Source organism: Ailuropoda melanoleuca, chromosome 6 (assembly GCF_002007445.2).
Source record: "Ailuropoda melanoleuca isolate Jingjing chromosome 6, ASM200744v2, whole genome shotgun sequence".
Taxonomy (NCBI): Eukaryota; Metazoa; Chordata; class Mammalia; order Carnivora; family Ursidae; genus Ailuropoda; species Ailuropoda melanoleuca.
In genome coordinates this window covers 1,382,028-1,406,010 of record NC_048223.1, presented here as the reverse complement: position 1 = coordinate 1,406,010, position 23,983 = coordinate 1,382,028, and the positions used below count along the sequence as shown (strand labels likewise).

The window sequence follows — 23,983 nt, the reverse complement described above, 5'->3', positions numbered from 1 at the left end:
GGAAAGATAAATGAGTAACATTTGTGAAAGTATTTGAACTCTTCAAAAGAAAAGACCCACACTGATTCCAGGGATTTTTGTTAAGATCATTGGAATTTAAAATATGATATTTTGGTCAATTAATCTCTGTTCTGATTTTTTTGTTTCTTGGCCTCAGAGGGGCAGAGAGAAAGGGTCTACAGACTTCATTTTTAAAAAATTTAATGGAAATAAGTAAAATGCACAGCAGAGTCGTGTAAATGTGGCAACCCAGCAACCATCACTACATGGTACCACCACCCTCCCCACAAACATCCCCCATCTCCATTCACAGATGTCACAGCCTTTGCAGAGCTCAGCGTCCTGCACACCTAGCCAAATCAGGCCCATCTGTAATGCACCAGTCCTAGGATAAGACTCAATCAACCAACCATATGCTAGATGCTATACAATCTGTTGAGAATCCCTTCCCACAAGGAGCTTGCCTGGGAGGCAAATAAATGCAAAAACAACTGATTACAGAACAGAGTGACAGGAACTCTAACAGTGATTTTAGCCTTCACAAAAGAGGGGGGATCGATGCCCCCTAAGAGACTTAGGGGCAGCTTCACAAAGAAGGTGACACTAAAACTGAATCTGGAAGAACAACAGTAATTCTCCAAGTGAACAAAGACAAGAAGAGGATTCCAACAAAGGGAGAAGGATACCCAAAGCAAGGGCGGTAAGGAGGGGCAGGAACAGGTTTATAGGGACAAAGTTCAGGGAAACCTAGCTCAGATGGAACAGGGAATGCACAGCAAGTGAGGCAGACTGAAAGAGAAGGGAGCAGCTAGCTCACACCCTTGACGCCAAGAAAGGAAGCTGGACTTCAAGAGAAGGTGAGATAGCCACTGAAAGATGTGGTGATGAGGTGACACTCAGAAGATGAGTGATGAGGTTGACATCAAGAGGACAGAGCAACTGAGGACAAGGAGAGCAAAGGCTAACACAAACTAAATGTTCCTGCAATGTGCACCAGTACAGGAACATATTACCATCCTTTTTAAACTAACATCAATCTTAAATATTGCGGTTTGCACCAGAGGCAGAACAAGTGCTTCCAGAAGATGCCTATGAAGTCTTAGAAAGCACTTGGTTATCACTTTGAGGAAAGGCAAACTGAACATTTTTGTGTGGCCCCAACAGTAGTTATGACTAAAATGATAAGTTGATTAAGTCAGAAGAGATAACAGATCACAAGTAGGCCCCTTCAGTTTTGTCAGATAACTCATATGTTATGTCACACCAATAAACATATTAAGAGACTTGCAGGTCAACAGGCACAGAGGAGTTTAACAGATAACGACAATGACCTTCTTGTCTTAAATCTTCTCTAGTCTTCATAACTGTTTATGTTTGGAACTAATCCTAATGAATCATACTTCTTTTTTTTCCCCAGCTTTATTGAGATATAACTGACATATAACGCTGTGTAAGTTTAAGGGGTACAATGTGATGATTTGATGCAAATAAATATGGGGAAATGTTCACCACATTAGTTAACACAACCTTTACCTCACATAACTACCGTTTTGTTGTTGTTGCTGTTTTGTTGTTTTGTTATGGTGAGAACATCAAAGCTCTACTCTCAAAGCAACCTTCAAGTATATAGCACGGTACTGCTAACCATAGTCATAATGCTATACCTTAGATCTCCAGAACTTACTAGAATTGTATTTCTAACTAGAAGGAATAATTCAAGCTTGAAGGGGAAACCAGAACAGATGAAAAGCCTCAGAATGGTAACCAGGGGAAGAATAAGAGTTCTTTAGAATCAGAGGTTCTGCCTTACAGAAAAATAACTACAGATGTCCTCAGATGAATGGCAAGTTAAAGAAATTATAGAATAGTTGAAAAGGTACTATTTCCTTACCAAAAATTTAGTACCTCACCACGTTTCACATCTCCACAAGAAGTTTTAAATCTATTCTGAGCACTATGCAATTGTTAATTGATTATTCTCATTTCAATCTGCAATAGGCCCTATACTAAAGGGTAGAGAGAAGACCTAGCTCTAGTTTGTTGGTTAGAATAAGATTAAGCAACAGGAACTATACGTTTCGATCACAATAGTAAGGATTCCATGCAGTAAGAGAAAGCACATATTAGTTTACCAGATTGGAGAAAAAGGGAAATAAAATCCTAAAATTTTCAAGTTACTGTTCTAAAACTCTAAAAACAATAAATGAGTTCCAAGAAACTGGTTATACCATTTCAGTGCACCAGACCAGAAAATCATGACTTATATTTTATAATTCTTTTTAAATTTTCTAATTTTCCACTTGGTTGGTGAAGCATTAACAATTTGGGAGCTGGAACTTTGAAGTTTTATAGACGTGGCCTTGTCAATTTGACATAGACACTATTAAACTGGTTTCGATATTAGAACAAGGACTAAAGGAAGTTGCTACTTTGTAAAACGAGGAGTATTTTGATTTCATCATCAACCTCATCGCTTTCCAAGCATATGTACAACACATAATTATGATCCCAAAGTATGAAATATAGCTAGTTTCATAACCAGAATGAATTATGGCTAATTCTCCTGTAGTAAACAATCAGATTTTCAAATCTGTATTCCCAAGACAGCCAAGTCAGGCCTTACTTTTCGAGTGATTCATTTAAATATGCAGTATGTCAGTGGATGTTGGTAAGTTTACAGCACAGGGGGACTGGGGATACAGAGCCCTTGTCCTTGAAGAGTTGGGGGGCAGGGAGGCAGAAAAGCAATGGTTCTTTTGAAAAAATGAAGCTGCTTCATAAAGAAAAAAATACACGTAAGCTAATACTTCCCTTTTTAAATTCTGGAATTCAAATGTTCTTCATTTTGAAATAGAGTAGATGTTGTCTAATTCTTCAGTCTAAAAATCTTCCAAGCTGGAACCACCCTCATCTCTGGAACTGCCTAAGTATTTCTATGTTGGCAATGAACACTGCATTGAGTATCCAATCATTCATATGTGTAGTTGTTAATACTCCTGCCTCAGCTCATGTAATTCTACCTTATCCTGGCTTTATAACCTGCCACATTTCCAGGTAGTTTTTGTTTTGTTTTGTCGGGGGTTATTTTGCATGTATTTGATTTTTGTTTACCTGTATTAGGTAGACAACCTCTTTGTACAACCACAAAGACTTCCTTTTCTCCTGCTTTTCTCTTACAAGCTCTAGAGACAATATAGATTTGCCAAACCAATCCTTACACATAACCTAATTCTTAATACACAGTGACATTTTACTAAATCAATAAATGTAATATCTGGGACAGTTACAGATTGCTATAGCCTCATTTCTCTAGCCTAAACTAAGGTTTAAAAAAACAAGATGTTTAACAAGCCTAAGGAAGAATATCTGAGAAAAAAGACACACTAAGTTCTATGTAAATAAGAAAAGAAAAGAAAGAGAAAAGAAAAGATTGCGCTCCGACTAAAATAAAAGTTATTGCCAGGACCCATATCTTACTGCAACAATGACTTAAAATGAATGTAAAGACCTAATTCTCAAATAGGATAAGAAGAGTGCTAATTACCCACAGAGTTCCAACAAATAGGTGGACAACCACTAAGTGGTAAGCCTTGGCCTGGACCCTGAAGACATGGAGATAAAAGACAGAAAAAGTCACTGACAACTCAGAGGCCAGCAAATGGTGTTGCCACAATATGACACACTCAGAGGGAAGCTCAGAGTGAGTGCCTGGAGAGGGCATTAGGGAAGACATATTTTCACAGGAATCGCTTGGATCATATGACCAGGTTAGCTAGAAAAATTGGATGGGCACTGAGCAGGAAAAAAACTAACCCAGATTGTGTCTTATATCTCTTTGATGTCTTAAAAATAATGTACAGATGTTTGTTTGTTTGTTTGTTTGTTTGTTTGGCAGTGTGTGATTTTATTTACTCACGAACTGCTGGTTCTTTTGCAGAATGCCCTGGCTAAAGCTACAGTAAAAACACTTGCCAGCCTGCATGGCACCAAGTACACATATGGCCCAGGAGCTACAACAATCTGTGAGTCTTGGCTTCAGAACTGTGCAGAGACCACATGCCTAAAAAGGCGACAAATGGTTCCCAGAGCCTTTCCTTTCAGATCATTTAAAGCATGTGGTTTTTGCCTGACAGTGGATTTTTTATACATGTCATCAGTTCTCTGTTCAGAAAAAATATCCCTTCCAACCCAAGAAAACACCTGCACTCAGTAAACATCCATTGAGCAGCCACTACTATGTGCCAGGTCCTCACTAGGTGCTAGGGAAGAAAGAAAGGAAGGATGGAGAGAAGGCAAGAGAAAAGGAGAAAGGGAAGTTGAGGAACCAGCACAGTCTTCAAAGAACCCACAGTAGGGCAGCAGGAAAACTAAATATAGGGGTGCTAGATGTTATGACAGAGGGTGCACAAGGAAAGAGCACACGCCAGCACCAACCAGCACATCCCACAGTGTCCGGTATGACTGCCCACGATAATGACACAGAAGCTTTACCTGGAAGGGCAACTGCTGAAGAAAAGTGTAAGAAGGAGTGTTTTCCTGACTAAACAGATTGCAGGTGTGAGGGCTAATTCAGGCTCAAGCCACTTTCCAGGAGTAGATACCAGCCCCACGGACCAGTCACTCAGCATATTCGAGCAAGTGGCAAGAGACACACAGTAAGAGAGTTAGGGGCTAGACCCCAGATTTCACTTAGATGCTACAGAGTTTAAATTTCACTGGGAAGGCACATCCTGCAGGCCCTTTTAAATTTCTACTTATACTTCCCTTTCCCTTTGTATGACTTATTTTTGGCCCAGGTCTGAAAGGACTAGAAGTACAAGGGAAAAGGCCCAGTCCTGTCATCACAGGGCCTCCCATGAAGTTGGAGAGGCTCCAATCCTGGGTTTTGTTTTGTTTTGTTTTGTTTTAAGTTTTCTGTAGAATACAGTTTTTTTATATTCTCATCCTTTTTTAACCTGCTCTGAATCACACAGGATATAGTGTTTTCCTAAGGGGATTCTAGCAGAAGTAGCCCACCATAGACTGTGAACTTCTATGTTTTACTCAGACTAGTTTGGTGAGGGTTCTTTTTTCATTATACTGTAAACCCTGGAGGGCAGAAGTCACATCTTTCCTTTATTCTAGCATCTCCAGAGGAGAGCCCACGGCCTGCTGCTCCGTTAGGGCTGTACACTGTTGACTGAATAAATAGATGAAAGAATGAATTAATGAATGAGTGAACAAATGACCTAGTGACTGAACAGATACAAAATCTACCAGGCAGTGACATCGTAACTGTAATTGAATGAAGAACTGAATGAGTGCGGAACCTCAGCCACACCATCCGCTACGCCCTGGGGAAACACAAACAAGGCCCAGCCCCGCCCTCCACGTGCTCCAACTTCATCAGTCAGTGCTGTCTCCTTGGGGTTTGGAGTTCTCTCGCTACCACCAGTCATCATGCAGCTTTCCCTACTTTCCTAGGAAACATTCTTTTCCCAGAAAGTACCTGTATCTTGTAAACAAATTACGTATGACATAGTTTTCCACTGCATACAAGCACAGTGAGAAGTTTATATTATAAATTACATACTTTCTGGGTACTAAACACATCATTCCCATTAATTAGGTTTAGGGGTAAGATTGGACTGATTTTTTTTAAAACAGCCCCCCCATATCTTTTATAATCTAGTTTTCTAGAAAATTGGCCTACCTATAATATTTTGCCCAGTGAAACAGTTGTAATTATAAAAGAAAGTTAGCTTTTTTTTAATTTCCTTCCTGGATTTAAAGTTTTTGGGGTTTGTTTGTTTGTTTCTGCTCTTTGCACATTTCAGATCCTGCTGCTGGGGGCTCTGATGACTGGGCTTATGACCAAGGAATCAAATACTCCTTTACCTTTGAACTCCGGGACAAAGGCAGATACGGCTTTACCCTCCCTGAATCCCAGATTCAGCCAACCTGTGAGGAGACAATGCTGGCCATCAAGTACCTTGCCGAATATGTCCTGGAACATCTGTACTAGTAGAGAATGCTGACAGCCTTATTTCAAAGTGCTCACTCTATGTTTCTTTTCTATCCTGAATTCTTACTTTTGTCTGCCTGGATATTTTCTAGATCCCAATCTTTCTTTTAAGCTTCTAGTCTATTAAACTACGGATCTTTTAATACTGATCATAATGAAAATGAATCATTATAATTAGAAACCTGACAGACTGTCTACTTCTTTGGGGGAAAAAAAAGAAATGATGTGAACCAATGACTAAGCAAGCCATCCAAAGGTAATGATGTGGATCAGCTATATAGGAATTAAAGTCCTCAAGGTATTTGTCAACACTGGCAGAGTGCAGAGATGTACAGGTTATACTGGGGGCTTATGAGGAAGATGACATATAAGGGAAAATTTAGGAAAGTGTAGTCTAGGTGACATATAAGGGAAAATTTAGGAAAGTGTAGTCTAGGTGTAGTCCATCTTGCTTTAGGTTTCATCTCAGCTTATTTATTCTGTGAACTGTCTATTTCATGTCAAACAATTAGGGACAGAGCAATGAAAAAGAAAGACAGTTCTGCCTTCAGTGGACATTTGGGAAGACAGACATGAAATAAATAATCAGCTATTTCACTAATTATTTAATAATTCAGGATTTAATTTATATTAAGCAAGTAAGTGCTAGAAAAATTACATAAAAAGAACATATACAGGGTCAAGGTCTGCCTCCCTGATGTGGGAGAGAAGGCTCTCTCAGGGAATGCTGGAACCTGGAGAATAAGTCACAATCATCTGGACAAAGGGAGTGCCCCTTCCAAGCCCTGTGAGGGTGCAGAACCCATAGGAAGAAAGGTAGTTTTCTATATTCCCTGGGGGAATTCCCTGAGGGAAGAAGGGCTGAGGGGGGGGGACTATCAGGCAGAGTTTAGAGCTTAAGGGTTTGTTTGGAACATTGGTATAAGAACAAGGAAGCCATGGAAAAGATTCAGTTCCAAATGACATGATCAGAGTTTTTAAAACATCAACCAACTAAAGTAAAAAGCAGACTGGAAGTAAAACAAGAGGGTCTCAGGAGGGTGTTACAAGGAGATTGTTACAGGAGGGTGTTACAAAGCAGATCGGAAGTAAAACAAGAGGATATTAGGCCTTAAACAAAAGAGGCAAAAACTACTCCATGACTTGAAGTTTCCCAGAATTAGAAACGAACATGCTAATGTCAGAGAGTATTATGCACAAAGTTCAAATTTTAAAATATAAGAATAGGTATTTAGTTACAATTCGGGGGCATCTCTTAATTTAAAATGTAGTACTCTATTTACTTTAAAATATGAGCTCACTGTTTTCTATGTGGATCCAAGGAAAATAGGATTCCAAATCTAGCAAAACATGTTAAAATATCTATGATAGTGTTCTATTCAAAAGAATCCTTTGAAGTCACAGTGCTTTGAAAGTTGTCAAGCCAAAGAATGATTAATTTAATCAATTGTCCACTAGATGGTAGCAGTGCAGCTGCTACAATTTGTCAAGCAATCATCTTCAAAATAATTTAGTAATACATCATTTAAACAGATACACAGACAGACACCTAAGTGCAAAAAGAAATTCCCATGATTCTCAAGCAGTATTGACAGTAATAAAAAAAATAGATGTAATTTAGCTAAATTATCTTTCCTTGTTTTATTTAAATTATATCCATGTTGGGAATTGGAGAGCTACCTGAGTGAAGTTATCTTGCTGGACATACATCATTCAATCCACAGATAGTTCCACAAGACATTCCCATACTTCACCTCTAGCAGGTAACATTAACTTCTAACTAAGAAATGCTGTGTGTGACCCAAAGTTCAGAAGTCTTGTGTGTAAACCATAAAGAGCTTTCCAAAGTCTCTAAATGCTTTAAATTAGAAATTAGAAATGTCTAAAAATTCCAAGGAATTTTTAAGAAAAATAAGGACTAGTAAAGTAGATATGCAAATATTCTCATTTAAAATCCCATGTATCCAAGATTTCTTACACCAGAAACATTGTTGCTGTATCTCTGGCCCACTTAAAGGAATGCCACTTTCCTGAGCTAAACCGAGAAAAAAACAGAAAGAGATGCCTGCTTTAGTCCTTCCCAGCACAATAATACCATATGACCTCCTTCCAGGCAGACCATGGACTGCCAAGCATTCCTGCCCAGCCTTGCCCACCCTGGAGCCTCTGACTCTCTTCCTCTCTCCTTTAAATTACTCCACACTGAGATCCCAGGACAGGCTCTGAGCCCTTCCTCAGTCCCAACCCTCTTACCCCCCAAAGCCACTAATTAACCAACAGCATAGAAATGGCTCCCTGAATCTTTCCTATCTCAAACGGTGTTGCTACAACATAGCAAGACTGGTTTTCCAGTCTGGAATATGAGAGTTCCTCATATCTAGAATAACATCCCATGTATTCACTTGCTTGTGCCAGCTAACCTATAAGAATTGTTCAAAGAAAATTTCAGACACCAAAGAAAGACAGAAGGAACCATGACAGCAAATGAAGTTATTTGGGGGCCAAATGGGGTCTTGATGATCCTCTTAGATCATCTCATTTGAGCAGGCAGTCACTCCCCCTCTGGCCAGGTCTGACACTGCCTGAACCACACACCCACATCTTTGTCCGGAAATGCCACCTTTCCTCCAACTAATGAAGACAAGTTCCCTGCAGCATTTTGCAGAGCAGCTTCATTTAAATGTTAAGAATCCAATATCCACAACTAAAGGCAACAAATTTTTCTTTCAACATATCCATTATGAGATATCTAAAGGTACTCCAGAAGTTTATTGGATTTGATTTGAAGATGGAGAATTATTTGAAAGACTCTAGTAAAATCACAAGAGAATCTTCACTTTTATTTTCTAGAATATCTCTTTTATTTTCTAGAATACCTTTTATAGTGATAATGTTGAAATATGCATAAAAATACAGCTTAAAAAATAAAGCAATATTTTATATTATTTTTTTTAAGTTTTTATTTATTTATTTGAAAGAGAGTGAGAGAGAGAGCACGAGCAGGGGGTAGGGGGCAGAGGGAGAGAGAGAAGCAGCAGACTCCACACTGAGCAGGGAGCCCGATGTGGGACTCAATCTCAGGACCCTGAGACCATGACCTGAGCCGAAGGCAGACACCAAACCAAATGAGCCACGCAGGTGTCCCTAAAGCAATATTTTAAACTGTGCCTAGACATATACTACTGCGAAACTCCTAGGAGTACAAAGATCCAGAAGGATCTTTTCTTTTTAAAGAGATTACTTTGACCTATGAAACATCACACCACCTTACAAAGTCAATCCTAAAATGATATGTTGTCCAGTAGCTATTCCTCCTATTCTGTACATATGCCAAGATCTTTTACAAATTTCAATGCAATAATACAGAATTGTTCAGAACTATGCCTGCCAAGAAATCACACCTGTTCTGAGAAAAAGCTCCAGAATACTCTTGAAATCCATCTATTGTATCTATTCCTCAGAGGCTAAATAAATTGGGGAGGAGTGGGAAGTCTTAAAAGCACCACATGATGATGTCCTATTCCAGAAACAGAGAACTGAAATATGTAACAGATATTAAGAAGTCCAAGATTATTTATAATCAGAATCTTATCCTGAGAGATACCACGATCCTTCACACATTCACCTAGATCCCCAACTAAAACAGAAGTGTCCTTCCTAGTTGGCCTGAAAAACAGACATACAAGCCTTCTCCACAGTTCTAAAACTAGTCACACAGGCTTTAAGAAAACATACAGGAATGTTAGAATTAAGGGTTATTTCTATTTTCTTCTTTCAAACTTTCTGTTTTTGCTAAATTATTTTCAGTAGGCATTTATTGCTTGAAGAATCAGAAAATAAAACTCCAAAAACAAAAGCTGTAACACAAAAAATTTTTCCTGAAGGCCACATTTTAAAAAAAACAGAAAGACATTTCACCCCTAAAGGATACAGCCACCACTTTATTTATTTGTCAGAGAGAGAGAGAGAGAGAGAACAGGCACATAACAGGGGAGGGGCAGAGGGAGAAGCGGGCCTTTGCTTCTTCTTGCAGGGAGCCCAGTGCGGGACTCGATCCCAGCACCCTGGGATCATGACCTGAGCCGAAGGCAGAAGCTTTACCAACCGGGCCTCCCAGGCACCCCCGCGGCCACCGCTTTAATCTGCCACATGTTACATGCTGATAGTCCAGTTGACAGTGGCCAACTGTAAGTCTGTTTGTAGAACCTGGCAATTTTATCCACTGCTTGGAGGGCACGAGCATATTTTTTAGCACGTACCATCCACCAAGTCCTTCACATCTGCTATCTCAGTTAGCCTTCACAGCACTTGCCAGAGTTCAATTTGCATCTCCATTTTACAGATGAGGAACCCAAGGCCCAGAATGACTAGGCAGCCTGCTCAGGGTGAAGGGGCCGCTCTGAGGTTACATGTGTCTAACTGCAACATCAAGCTCTTCCTTTTCCTTTGTCCCCCTACCAAATACAACCTCAGAAGCAATGGAGCAAACATTTGCTTTGGGAGTTTCTAGTGCTGATGAGCTTGTCCAATGTCAAGAACGTGAAGGCATTTGTAAAACCCTCCTCTCCCTTACCTGCAGGATTAGGGCAAGGGGAGTTCCCTGGCGGATATGTTCCAACACACACCTAACAGAGGAATGAAGCTATTGCTGCTGTACATATAACGTGGGCATCTCCCCCAATACTATTATTTTGATAATAAAAATATATAACAACGATTCTGAGAAGTTTCCTATAGGACAATCTACATACATTTGTCAATGTGAAGAAGTAGTTTTTAAAAGGAAATTCTAGTAAGTTATCTGATTAGCTAAATTTACTCACTCCGTTAGATTACCTATAATTCTGAGTAGAGGTGTTGCCTTCTCCCAAATAATCCATGTTCAAAATTAAAGACCCCTCAAGAGACTTATTTATAAGGGTCTATAAATGACTTTCATTAATTCAACTTTCTGAAAGCATTTATTGAACCCTGCATCCAGACCCTAAAGAGAGTAGCCAATGAACAAACACTTAAGCAACCATTAATTGTGCCTTCTAGGAGTCCTCAAGTTGCTTTAAAAATAGGGGTTATCTCTGAGAACAGAGAGAGGAGAAGGAGAAAGGAGCAGGGATGTGATTGTTTTAGCTCTTTCTGTAACATTTACTTCTTTACAGACAGGTACAGAGAAAATAAGGCAAAAGTACAAAATATAGATAGTGAACACATCAATATTTTTGAGATTATAGTATTTTTAGTATATTCAAAATATTTTGTAATTTACCAAGTTACAATGTAGCTTCAAAACATATTTTATGTTATTAAGGACCACCCACTAAGGTTCTGCAGCCAGATACCAAATTCATCTCAGGTTCCAAATGCAAATTTAAAGTCATTTCTTCCATCATTCAATTCAAACCTATGGAAAAGCTGCATTTTAGCACAAAGAACTGGGCTCAAATTTCAACTCTGTGAACATACTAGCTCTGTTACTTTGGGCAAGTTATTTCCTAAAAAATGAATTTGCCTGCCATCTGTAAAATGGGTATTCCCGATTGCAAAAGGGTAGCGTGACATTGCATCTGCCACAAAATGGGCATTTAGTGTTAGTGTTGCCATTCTATCCCTCCCTCCCCAACTAGAAAACACAGAGAGAAAAACATTTCATCCACCAGAACCCTAAGAGGAAATCAGCTGCTCCTCCAGATAAGAGCTGAGGCATAAAACTGGCAGAGCGTCTTGCGTCAGGCAAAGAAGAACCATGAGGTTCATCCTGCCTGTGGGTTTGATCGCTACCACCCTTGCAATTGTTCCTGTCCGCTTTGACAGGTAAATCTCACCGCCCTGCGTTCCAGTCTCTATACAGGAAGAGGATGAAGGAATGTTTCTTAACAGTTCACATGTTTCATCTTCTTACATTCTTAAAGGGAGAAGGTGCTCCGCGTGAAGCCCCAGGATGAAAACCAAGCAAACATCATAAAGGACTTGGCCAAAACCAACCAGGTAAAGCATTTAGAGGGTTATTTTATCTTTTCTTTCTGTTCTCCAAAAGCTGCCTCTTTTCTATTTTATTTTTCATGCACATGGAGCTTCCAAAGACAAAGATGGGGGAACAAGTAGCAGAAGCTACTCAGATAATTTAGTCAATCATCACTTTGGTGCTCCCCTTGTTTTTGTTCATTTTTTCCCCAAATTACCATTCCTGTTCTCCCTCCCAAAAGCTTTGCAAACAATAGCTTTTTCTAGGTGAAACTGTGAAATAAGGAGGTGGGCATTCTTGACACCTTTCTGGGGGCCTCTTTCCCCTCTCTGCTAGTGCCTTGCCTGCTCCATTCTCCTCCCTCCCACCCTGATCTCCACCTGTGGCATAGTTTCTCTTAAAAAAATGGTAACATCAAGGTACTGGTTAACTGGTAACATCAAAGTAATGGTTTAAAATATCAATATGTGACCCTGCCCAAGAGTAAATCCATTTTAAAAGGAAACTCTTAAAGTTTGATTACTCTTTTATTTTTTTTTTAAGATTTTATTTATTCATTTAACAGAGAGATAGACAGCCAGCGAAAGAGGGAACACAGACAGGAGGAGTGGGAGAGGAAGAAGCAGGCTCCCAGTGGAAGAGCCTGATGTGGGGCTCAATCCCAGAATGCCGGGCTCACGCCCTGAGCCTGAGCCGAAGGCAAACGCCCAACGACTGAGCCACCCAGGCGCCCCCCAATCACTCTTTTAAAAACCAGTGAGCTAACATAATCATTTTATCATTTATTCAGCTGTTTCAACACACAAGGCACACTGTGCCAGCCACCTTATATGTATCATTTCAAATTCTCCAATAGATTTTCAGTGTCAGTGGCATAATTAAGCCCAGTTAAAACAAAAGACTCAAAGTTCAAAGACAATAAATTAAATGACCAAGATGACACAGCAGACTTAAATCCAGGACTGAATCAGATTTATTCTAGTCCCTCATCACTACATCAAACTAATGGCAAGTTCTGCTCTTCTAATTTCCCAAATGTTTTTCAAATCCATACTTTCCTCTTCATTCCCTTGCCACTGTCAAATTTATGTCTGCCTTACCTTTTACCAGGACTATTTCAATAGCCCCTTATCCAGGGTTCAGGTTCTAGCCCTGCCTCCCACAAAGCCACGTCTGCACTACAGCCTGACTGCTCTAAAACTTGATTATAATATTCCTACATTTGAAGGTTTTAGTGAGAGGCAGCCTGGTATGGAAAGAGCATGGTCTTCAAAGTTCAAATACTAGCTCTACACTAGCTCTGTGGACTAAAGCAAGTTACCTAACCTCTCTGGATCTCAGGTTCCTCCTCTATAAAGTGAAGATAATAATCCTACCTACTTCCTAAGGTTGTTAAAAGACTAAACTAATAATTGGGTGACGCTCAGAAGGACACCCGGTCATAATAAGCACTATAGAAGCATTTTCTGTTGGTGGTATTGGTGTGACATCTGAAGTCCTTCATGATCTGCCAAACTGCCAATCTCTACAGTCTCTGCTCCTCCACCCTCTTTCTCCCTGTTCAAGCTCTATGAGCACCAAAACGCCTTTAAATCACACTACATCTCTCATGTGTCCAATTTATGCTGTAGCTTTCTGATCAAAATAAACCAATAAACATTAGCTGGTCCACAGCAGCCTCATATTAGCACATAATGGACTGACGTAGAGGTAGAGTGCGATTCAACTACAAAATACCCAGGTGGACTTAGACATGTCTACAAGCTTGGAATGGTGGGTAGGAATCGAACATTTCCTTCACACTTCCCAGGCTGGGGAATTGTACTTCATTTGATTTTACGATGGAGTATGATTTTGAAGAACAATAAGAATTGGAATCTTCTAAAAGTTATTTTTACTTCAATGTTATCCTTTTGGACCCATTCACCAAATTTCTGAAATTTTCAGCTAGAGGAAGAAAAAGAGCAGGGAATCAGCAGCTGTTAAATGCTTGTAGGTCCCAGAGTTCATACCCATTTCACAGTCTTTACAACACTCCAAATGAAGTCTTCTTAACCCTTTTAGGGAAAAGGACTGAAACTCAAGGAGTTTTAGTATTGTCCAAGGACATACTGCTAAAAAAATTACAGGGCTGGAGATTACTATGCCTTCTGTTGGACACAAACCTTCCAGGAATTTCAGAGTTTACAGGGGCAACTGGTTTTGAGGCCTGACTCAAGGGCAGAGGTGGGGGGCATATTTTTAATCTATATTCCCAATTAGAAACAGATTCTATGGCTAAATGAATTGTGAAACAACTCCAATCAACCCCAAGATGGTAGAAGCAAACAGATTAACCAAAACTACTCTTTTTTTTTTTGCATTTATAGATACTATCTATGTCCTGAAAAAGTGATCAGTACAAATGCTCAGTACAAATGCTCTCTCCTACTCCCTAATATTCAACAGTATATTTGCACATTCTCATAAGCTTATTAAGAGAAGGGTCCATACCTTAGCCACATTGAACCCCAAATTCCTTTTGTAGTATATGACACATGCGTTTCTTAAGAAATATGTGTTGGGTGAACAACTAACTGTGACTAACTTTGAACTCATCTCTGCAGCTTGACTTCTGGTATCCAGATGCCACCCACCACATATCTGCTAATATGACGATAGATTTCCGAGTTAGTGAAAAGGAATCCCAGTCCATCCAGTCTGCCTTGGATCAAAATAAGATGCACTATGAGTAAGTCCTATGAAATATTCAAATGTGTTAGACACTCAAGGTTTGGGGTGTCTTGAAATTAAAAGGGAAGTACTATTTTTAAATTGGGCCAAAAAAAATGAAAGCTCTATGAGAAAAAAATTTACAGTTACTTCCAAATAGACTATTACAGAGGTGATGAGATCAAACTCGGCCACTCAACTTCCATCTTTTTTTGTTCTGATCTTCAAGAAGGGCAATTACCTATGTCTGTCCTCTCCAAAATTCAGCTCCTAGTAAGGACATTGTGCACTTGTGCAGGCATGGATGGGTTAGCCACACTCATCACCTCTGACAGGTAATCAACACAGAGTTCAAGCACTACTGGTGACTACCGGCACCGAATTCTTGAGAATTTGAATTCTCCTGCTACATAAAAGGACACCCAAATAACTATGCTTATCTTTGAGTCAGAGATGTGGGAATATAAGATACATAATAAATAATTCTTTGTGAAAGAAATTCTTCCTCAGAGAAAGCAAAAGCAATGCAATAGAGTAAGACTTAAATCCAACAGGAGAGAATTCTCAAATGGCCAAAGATGCACAAATGAGTCATTGTGGTCCCATAGAGAAATAAGGGAAAATTAGAACTCATTGAGCACTAACCATGGGCCATGCACCGTCTGGGCCCTGGGGCAGTGAACAAGGGAGCCCAGTGATATTACAAATCCACACATAACATAGAAAACAAAATGTGTTGGGGCACCTGGGTGGCACAGCGGTTAGGCGTCTGCCTTCGGCTCAGGGCGTGATCCCGGCATTATGGGATCGAGCCCCACGTCAGGCTCCTCTGCTGTGAGCCTGGTTCTTCCTCTCCCACTCCCCATGCTTGTGTTCCCTCTCTCGCTGGCTGTCTCTATCTCTGTCGAATAAATAAATAAAATAAAATCTTAAAAAAAAAAAAGAAAGAAAACAAAATGTGTTTGATGTAACGAGGGGTTCTGTTTTAACTCTACCAGCCCTTGTCATCCCAGCAGTTCCCTTTACTGAGACCCTCACCATTCGAAACACTGCTAAGCACTAGCTCTTTCTTTTTGACTTGCTATTTCATGCCTCTGCTATCCAACATAGAGGTGTAACTAAAAAAGCCTTCTTATTCTGGCTGAAACATATCATGTCATATTACAGAGCAGGATTTACTGCTGCTTATCACGACTTGATTATGTTCTTATTGCTAGAATATCCTTAATAAATATAAACTCTATTGAAATTAAGGAAGGACAAATATAAGACAAGTAAAAAAAATTCTTGCCCGTGGCTTAATGGCTTAAAAAGTAGCAGGCTATTATTTGTGGTTGTTGTTAATGATTGTCTTTGTTCTTGCTGTCATTTCAAGAGGGTTGTGAAACAAATTTAGAAATTAATAATTGAGAAGCACATATTCAGAATTAATTTCTATCAGCATTTAACCCTTTCTAATTAATATATCAATGTGTGCTTTTCTATGTTCTTATAAATTGTACCATTAAAATTAGAAAGACACTTTATAAATAGACTTCCAAGATCTCAGAAACTAGTAGTGCATTAGAGACTCTCTACTTACACTAACATTCAGATGGTCTTCTTTCATCTAAGAAATCCCTCCTCCCCCTATATATCCTCTGCTGCCTGTGTCTCTTGATTCACTTCACTGCCAGTCTTCTTAAATGTGTGCCTCAATTACTGCACTCTTTATTTTACTACCTTAGTACAGACCGGAGCCAAATTCCTGTGATCAACTAATTCTTACAAAGTATCCAGCCCAAGCTAAAATAAATGTTAGCTCGTCAATTTTGTTTAATTTGATTTGAACAGCAACAGAAAAATAAAGTATTAGGTTTTCCTTATATTCTGGTAATGCAGACAAAAAGCTAAGTTACTTGATGTGAGTGTGGACAACAGAATAGATCACTGTGACAGAAGATAGCTAGACAGGTGGCACCTCTCTCTCCTCTTTGGACCTCTAGGTCTCTCTTAGGCTGAAACAATTCTGACTTAAACAGAGGTCTAAATCCAGATCCTCACAAATATAGTGTGTTTTTCACTTTGTTTTATGCCAAAATACTTCCTTGCTATCTACCTCAAGAACCCAAGTGTTAAACTACCAATAAAAATTAGTTTTATCTAATTAGAACATGATTTCTAGAAATTGGTCCAAATTAGCCACAGTTGTGGGAAAGCCACATAATTAGATAGTTACCTTCCTCAGAAATATAAATATGTAAAGTGATCTGTGCAGACAAGGACTATTTAAATCTTGTCTCCAAGTACTAATTATATAGATAATTTTATTTGCATATTAATTATATGTGTTACTTGGCGTCAGTCAGTAACAGTCTTCTGCGCTCTAAGAACAGAAACATCTGGTGGACCCAGGCACCAGTCTGAACAAAACCACATTAAGAGGCTGGTTTGACACAATGATTTACTTAGACACCCTTCATTAGACAGTGCATATAGACCACTATTTAGTTTAAAGTATCTGTGTGTGAATTTTTTTTAATTTTTAGGAAATTAAATTACTAAGATTTGATTTTAAAGTAGCATGTTTGCTCCATTTTTACTTACACTTTTACAAAATCATAAAAGACCAAGTCTGCAAAACAAATTAATACCTACATACCAACAAACCTGAACAGACTGGTGAATAAATGTCTAAAGAAAAGCACACCCACGGGGTGCCTGGGTGGCTCACTTGGTTAAGTGACTGCGTTCAACTCAGGTCATGATCCCTGGGTCCTGGGATTGAGTCCCGCAACAGGCTCCCCCTGCTCTACAGGGAGCCTACTTCTCCCTCTCCCTCTGTCTGCCACTCCCCTTGCCACTCCCCTTGCTTGCGCACATGCGCTCTCTCTTTCTCTCTCTCACTCTGTCAAATAAATAAATAGAATCTTTTTTAAAAAAAAAAGAAGAAAGAAAAGCACGCCTATTAAACTGAGGCTATAGGAGCAGACGCCATATTTAGATTCAGTAGTTAAAAACCCTAGTGTCTTTACTAATTTTTTTAAATTTTAGATATTTGTATTTCAGATCAATTTTAGGTTATCTTTTCTTTGATCAAAAGTTAAAATCAGAAAATAAAGAATTGTTAATGAAAGGTAATTCAGAAAACAACTACTAACATATATGGTATAACACATACAAAGCAAAACAAATGATACAATTAAGTGAAATCTTAGTAAGATGCACATAAGATTATACGGGAAATGCAAAAGAAATCTACATCAAACTGACCAATCTATATCAAATTGACTCATCGACACTTCATATTAATGTCTTATTACCCTATAATGATCAGTCAGACACAAATTCATATCCGAGTATATATACTGTCCTATCAGATAAGTATTCCAATCAAATAAATGATTCTAATGTCTTATTCCATTCATTTTTCCTTTTGCTCTACATTTTTATATATCACTTGCCCAAGAGTAAAACAGGTATGCTGATTATCTGCTACAAACTGCAAAGAGATGCTGGTGATGGTGGAAAGCAGAACAGTGTGGTAAATAAGAATGTGGGTTCTCGGTGAGGTTGTCTGGGTCCAGTCCCATTTAAACTACAAGTTAGGTATTTAAACATTGAAAATTTATTTAACTTCTCTTCACCTCATTTTCTTCATCTCTAAAGTGGTGTTTTGTAGAGGTTTCATGAAGACTGACTGGAACCACAAAATCACCTGGCTCCTTTACTTCTACTAATGCAAGTGAGGGAAATACTTATACATGTGTTTACATGAGTGCACGCACACACATGCACGCATACACACTCTACAACAGAGGATAACTAAGGGCTATCATTAGATGCTCCCTTTTCCTCCTAGTGAATAAATTAGTGCCTTAAAGTTTATTATTCAACAAGGAAGTGTGCCTCAAATGTTGGGAAATCCATGTCAGTAAATGCCAAGTTGTATACATGGTAACCCAATTAGGGAGTTACTGGGGACAAATGGGATCTTGTGGAAACTTGAAATCATGCTTTTTGAGTAGCCCCTATCCTGCTGGAATGTGGGCACAGAGGAGGGGACGCAATCCAGACTTACAGTTTATAAGACACCATTAATAATGATTCTGAATCCCTGGAACATGCTTCCCCATCACACACACACACACACATACACACACACACACACACGTGCACGCACACGCACACGCACACACACACACACACACACACACATATATATATACCAGAGCCTATGGCAGTCACATACACTGGCCTACCATTCTCCATTTCTCTGTTACTCTTTAAAAGCAACAGATGGAGGGAGCCCTGAAATTGTCAAAAAAGTATTCATCTTGCCTCTTCTCTGAACTTCTTATCTACTTCCTGACTTTGGGACACAGCCTTCCAGGAGAGCTGGTTAACTGGGCGAACTCTGCACAATACTCAGTAGACTAAGAAGACTACAGGTCTGAGGGCAATATCCAAGGATTTCACTCCTTGTCATTGGAAGCACTGTTGTATAATGGCTCACAACTGGAATGCGGAAGTCAGACACCTCTAGGCTCAAGTCCCAACTTCTGTATCTTAACAGTTGTGTCAACTTTGGAAACTTCTACCTAACATTTTGGGGTGCTAACGGTACCCAATTAATAATGATGATGTGAAGATTAAATGACAAAATATAAATACCATGCTGAGCTGAATTCCTGGCACATAAGAAAGGTTCCATAAACATTAGCCATTTGCATCATTAAATCCTCAGCGATAATTATTTATCCTTTCATCTACATTTAGGATTTTCTTTAACAAATTAGACAAATCTTGGAGTGCTAAAATAATATTTGGGAGAAAATAATTTGGTTTCATCTGCTTAAGCCTGGCTGCTGGTTAGTGAAAGGGCTCATGAAAATAACATCTGGCCCTAGTTCTTAATTTCCAGCCTTAGGCTTAATTTCTAGTCCCTATCAGCAACAATCTGGCACTATTCTGATGTCCTCATGCAGCTGCTTTATGGAAAGGTCGTATTTTAGCTCACACGATTTTCTTTTGCTGCTGTTATCACAAGAGCTAAATTGATATGTGTAAGTCTAAAAATATTCTTAGATACGAGCTTCCTGTGACTAATTAATACTGCCTCATGTTACGAATCAACCTCTGGGACCATAAAATTGCTCTTTTGCTCTACTTTTATAAATGCAGGTAAAGCAAAAGCCTCATACCCTCTTTAGAACTTAAAACAATTAATTAAAGGAATTCATTATGTCTATAGTGACCACCCAAAATATAATTTCTAACCCTCGCAGGCCTCAAGAGTGTTAGTGCAACATACCACACCTGATTCCAAATCTGGTGTCATAATTCTTCTTCTGAGAAATCCCAGATTCATCGTAAGTCAAAAAGCTAAGCACACAGTGAATTAGATATAATGTGCATAATAATGTGTTTGTCAGTAATGTTAATGGGAATCAATATTCATGAGTAGTACTTGGTGTCATGTGCTAAATAAACTCTAATTAGAAGTACACCTCACTTATCTTCTGTCTCCAAACTCACATCAGTCAATCAGCAAGAAAAAAGAGAGACAAATAGAGTGGGTGCTACGGTGTCACAGTTCATTATTGCAAGAAATTGAAGATATCAGAGTCAAACAACTACATACCACCAAGGCCTGGGTCAAAGACATGTTAAGTCTATGAAGTTGTTGTCAATTTTGTGACTCAACTTCACTGTCATACTGAGCTTCACTGGGCACCTATGGCTTGCCAATCACTTCCCACATTTCAATTCATTTCATCTTCACCACAATGCTGGCTGACATGTTTGATTCCACTGTAAAAGTGAGTAGACTGAGGCTCAGAGAGGCGGTTAACCCACCCAAGATCACATAAAGTATTAAGCCAAAATGGGATTGGAATTCAAGAATGACCACAGAGCCTCTTCCCACCAGGTCACTACTTCCTTTTATGATTGGGTTCATGGAGGTGAAAGAGTGCATGATACTATCCTAAATGATTAGAATGCATGTTAAAAAACAGGCAGCATCTTCCTACATAGGACTTACCGCTAACAGAAGGAAAATACATATGCATTCCATCAACAATACTAATGCTTTTTTTTATAAAAAGTCAATTGGAACTATGATAATCCAAATAAGGAAACTATTCAGTACAACTTCAAACAGTTCTTGATTTTAAATATTTCACTGAAACATTTCCATTATAAGCCATCAATCTCTATCCTGAAAAATAAAGTATAGCGAATACTGTAGTTTAATTTGATTGAGGAATTACCATTACCAACACGAATTTTCACACTGTGCTATAAAAGAATGACATCCTCAAGGGTTATTCACATTTTTAAAATATGCTGGGTCATTTGGATTTACACCAAAGGACCACTGACCCTTGTCTGCTAAATCCCTCTGTTGATGTAGTTTATTTTCCTTTTTTTTTTTTTGCTGTTAGCTATCACCTACTGATAGTATGCTTGCTTTCTACAAGTCATTTTACCTATGTCCAATGTATTCCTCCTAGATTAAATAAGCCTTTTATAATCTTATCTAAGATAAGATGAATGAAGCATTTTGTGAGAGTGTTTGGTTTTGTTTTTTTTTTTTAAGATTTTATTTATTTATTTGACAGAGACAGAGACAGCCAGCGAGAGAGGGAACACAAGCAGGGGGAGTGGGAGAGGAAGAAGCAGGCTCATAGCAGAGGAGCCTGATGTGGGGCTCAATCCAATAACGCCGGGATCACGCCCTGAGCCGAAGGCAGATGCTTAACTGCTGTGCCACCCAGGCGCCCCTGTGAGAGTGTCTGTTAATCTCTGATGGCTGTAACATTATATTTAACATATTAAGGAATCTAATAATAAAATTCAATGCAACTAGACACAATGGACAATAATAATTTGATCATATCAATAGATACCACCATATTAATCTCAAGTGGCAATCAACATTATATGTAGTGGTGAAAGACAGGTTTTCTTGCTAAAAGCAGAAAAAAATAGAATGCCCTCTTTCACCACTACTATTTTCCATTGTTCAGAGTTTAACCAATGCAATAAAGCAAGGGGAAAAAAACAGTTATTGGAAACAAAGTAGAATGTATAATTTTTTACAGAAGAAATAACTACCCTAAAACCATAAAAAAAAAAACAAAAACAAAAATCCTAAAGGCATAACTAAAAAATCATTAGAAGTGAACAGATCATTTTTTAACTAATAAGGTACCTAAATAGATAAGTATAACCAAAGCAATAAGTTTTTTTAATATATGAATAACCAGTTCAAATGTTTAGTGAGAAAAAAGCCACTCACAAGACTAATAAAAATTTATGAATAAACAAAAGATACAAAATTTTACTGAAGAATCAAAAAGACAGCTTTATTATGGTCCATTATTAATTAGATTCTTCTCAAATTTATTCCTAACTTAGTACAATTATTTTTCTAATAATTCTAATAATTTCCAAAATGATTCTGACCAAATATTTATTAAGAACAGGTAAAATTACTCCAAAATTTGGAAACAAGAATAAGAAGACACTACATTAAATATTAAAATTCAATATTAAAACTATAATTAAATATGGCTTGGTTCTTACACAAGAGTAGGAAAACAGATCAGTGGAGCACAATAGAAAATCCCCAAACAGACAAAATATACAAAAATATTTGAGTACATATGAGATAATGGCATTTCCAAAACATAAATCTTAAAGTCAAGTAAAGTTGCATTCAAACTCCCAACCCCAACACACACAAATTATGGGTATTTAAGCTTTCTAAGCAACAATGTCCCCATCTCTTAAAAGGGGATAATATTAACAAGATAAAAATAAAATAACATATGTAAATCAGGACCTGGCCCATATGAAACAAATGGATGTTCAAGTGAAAATGTCAGTTAGGCAGCTGGATGAACAAGCCGCCACCGGAGAAGCAGGAGAAAATCTAGGGGTGTGGGAGGTTCAGGGGAGAGTTCACAACTGTAAATGCAAATGTGGGCAACCATTAGAGCCATGGAATTCATTGAGATGAGATGACTCAGGAATAGAGATGAGAACAGAGATGAAAATATAGAAGAGGGTAGAGGTACAAGAGCTCTGGGTCCCCAATTAGCCTCCTAACAATTCTTCCTGCCTCTTATTTCACTCTCTCCAAATCAGCCTAACCACTTTTTAGCTCTGTAACTATGGACAAGTTATTTAAACACTTTATGTCTCGGTTTTCTCATCTATAAAATGAGGATAATAATTTCATGTCAAGATTAAATGAGTTAATGTACATAAGGTGGTTTAGAGCAATGACTGGGACATGGTAAGTACTAAGTAAGTGCTTACTATCACTGTTATTCAAATTTCTCCCAACTCTTAAAGTATGAAGTGGTATGGGATGGTCAGTAAATTTGTATTTAAGAGTATCCACTATTGCTTGTGTTGTGTGTATGTGAACACGTATGTGTTTGAAGAAAGTTAGAGAATGACTATAGATCAATGCTGACCAAAGTAGTATTAATGCAAGCCCCATGTGCAATTTTAAAGATTCTAGTAGTCACATTTAAAAAGTTAAAAAGCAGGGGCGCCTGGGTGGCACAGCGGTTGAGCGTCTGCCTTCGGCTCAGGGCGTGATCCCGGCGTTATGGGATCGCCCCACATCAGGCTCCTCTGCTATGAGCCTGCTTCTTCCTATCCCGCTCCCCCTGCTTTGTGTTCCCTCTCTCGCTGGCTGTCTCTATCTCTGTCAAATAAATAAAAAATAAAATCTTTAAAAAAAAAAAAAAGTTAAAAAGCAACGGGCAAATTAATTTTAGCAATATAGTTTATTTAACCCAGTATTATTACTTCAAAATATTATTTCAAAATGTAATGAATATAAAACTCATTAGCGAGGTGTCTTACATAATTTTTTATACAAAGTCTTCATAATGTTGTGTATATTTGACATAACAGCAACCTCTTTTTTGGACAATCCCTATTTTAAATGCTCTATAGCCATGTATGGCTAGACTATCACATTGAACAGCACAGCTCTAGATAAATGGGAAGATTTGAAGCCAGACACATGACATTTCTAAAAGAGATGGTTAGAGAATAATGAAGAAACAGGGCAAACTTGATCTAAGATAGAGAAGAAGGAAGAGAAAATTTCTGTAAATGAAAGATAACTGTGGGGTTTTTTTTCTCCAGTAAATGTATATTTTATCATTCCCCTGTCAAACAGAATCTTGATTCATGATCTACAAGAAGAGATTGAGAAACAGTTTGATGTTAAAGAAGATATCCCAGGCAGGCACAGCTATGCAAAATACAATAACTGGGACAAGGTACAGTATAAAGTG

The 23,983-nt window shown here is 38.5% G+C and overlaps 2 protein-coding genes and 1 long non-coding RNA gene across 3 annotated transcripts in view; 2 read left to right on the top strand and 1 right to left on the bottom strand.

Moving 5' to 3' along the window:
- Positions 1 to 7,630, top strand: part of CPB1 (carboxypeptidase B1) — a 35,157-nt gene extending 27,527 nt beyond the window's left edge. The window contains exons 10-11 of the mRNA XM_019807787.2: positions 3,938 to 4,022; positions 5,817 to 7,630. Coding sequence (XP_019663346.2) covers positions 3,938 to 4,022; positions 5,817 to 6,004 — 273 coding nt within the window. The 3' untranslated portion in view covers positions 6,005 to 7,630. The remainder of the gene's footprint in view (positions 1 to 3,937; positions 4,023 to 5,816) is intronic.
- The window catches only part of LOC109490810, a 66,380-nt gene that overhangs the window by 12,383 nt on the left and 30,014 nt on the right, over positions 1 to 23,983 (bottom strand). The gene's annotated exons all lie outside the window — the stretch shown is intronic.
- The window catches only part of CPA3 (carboxypeptidase A3), a 29,741-nt gene continuing 17,412 nt past the window's right edge, over positions 11,655 to 23,983 (top strand). Inside the window, exons 1-4 of the mRNA XM_011234520.3 lie at positions 11,655 to 11,812; positions 11,911 to 11,986; positions 14,570 to 14,694; positions 23,866 to 23,968. Coding sequence (XP_011232822.1) covers positions 11,745 to 11,812; positions 11,911 to 11,986; positions 14,570 to 14,694; positions 23,866 to 23,968 — 372 coding nt within the window. The 5' untranslated portion in view covers positions 11,655 to 11,744. The remainder of the gene's footprint in view (positions 11,813 to 11,910; positions 11,987 to 14,569; positions 14,695 to 23,865; positions 23,969 to 23,983) is intronic.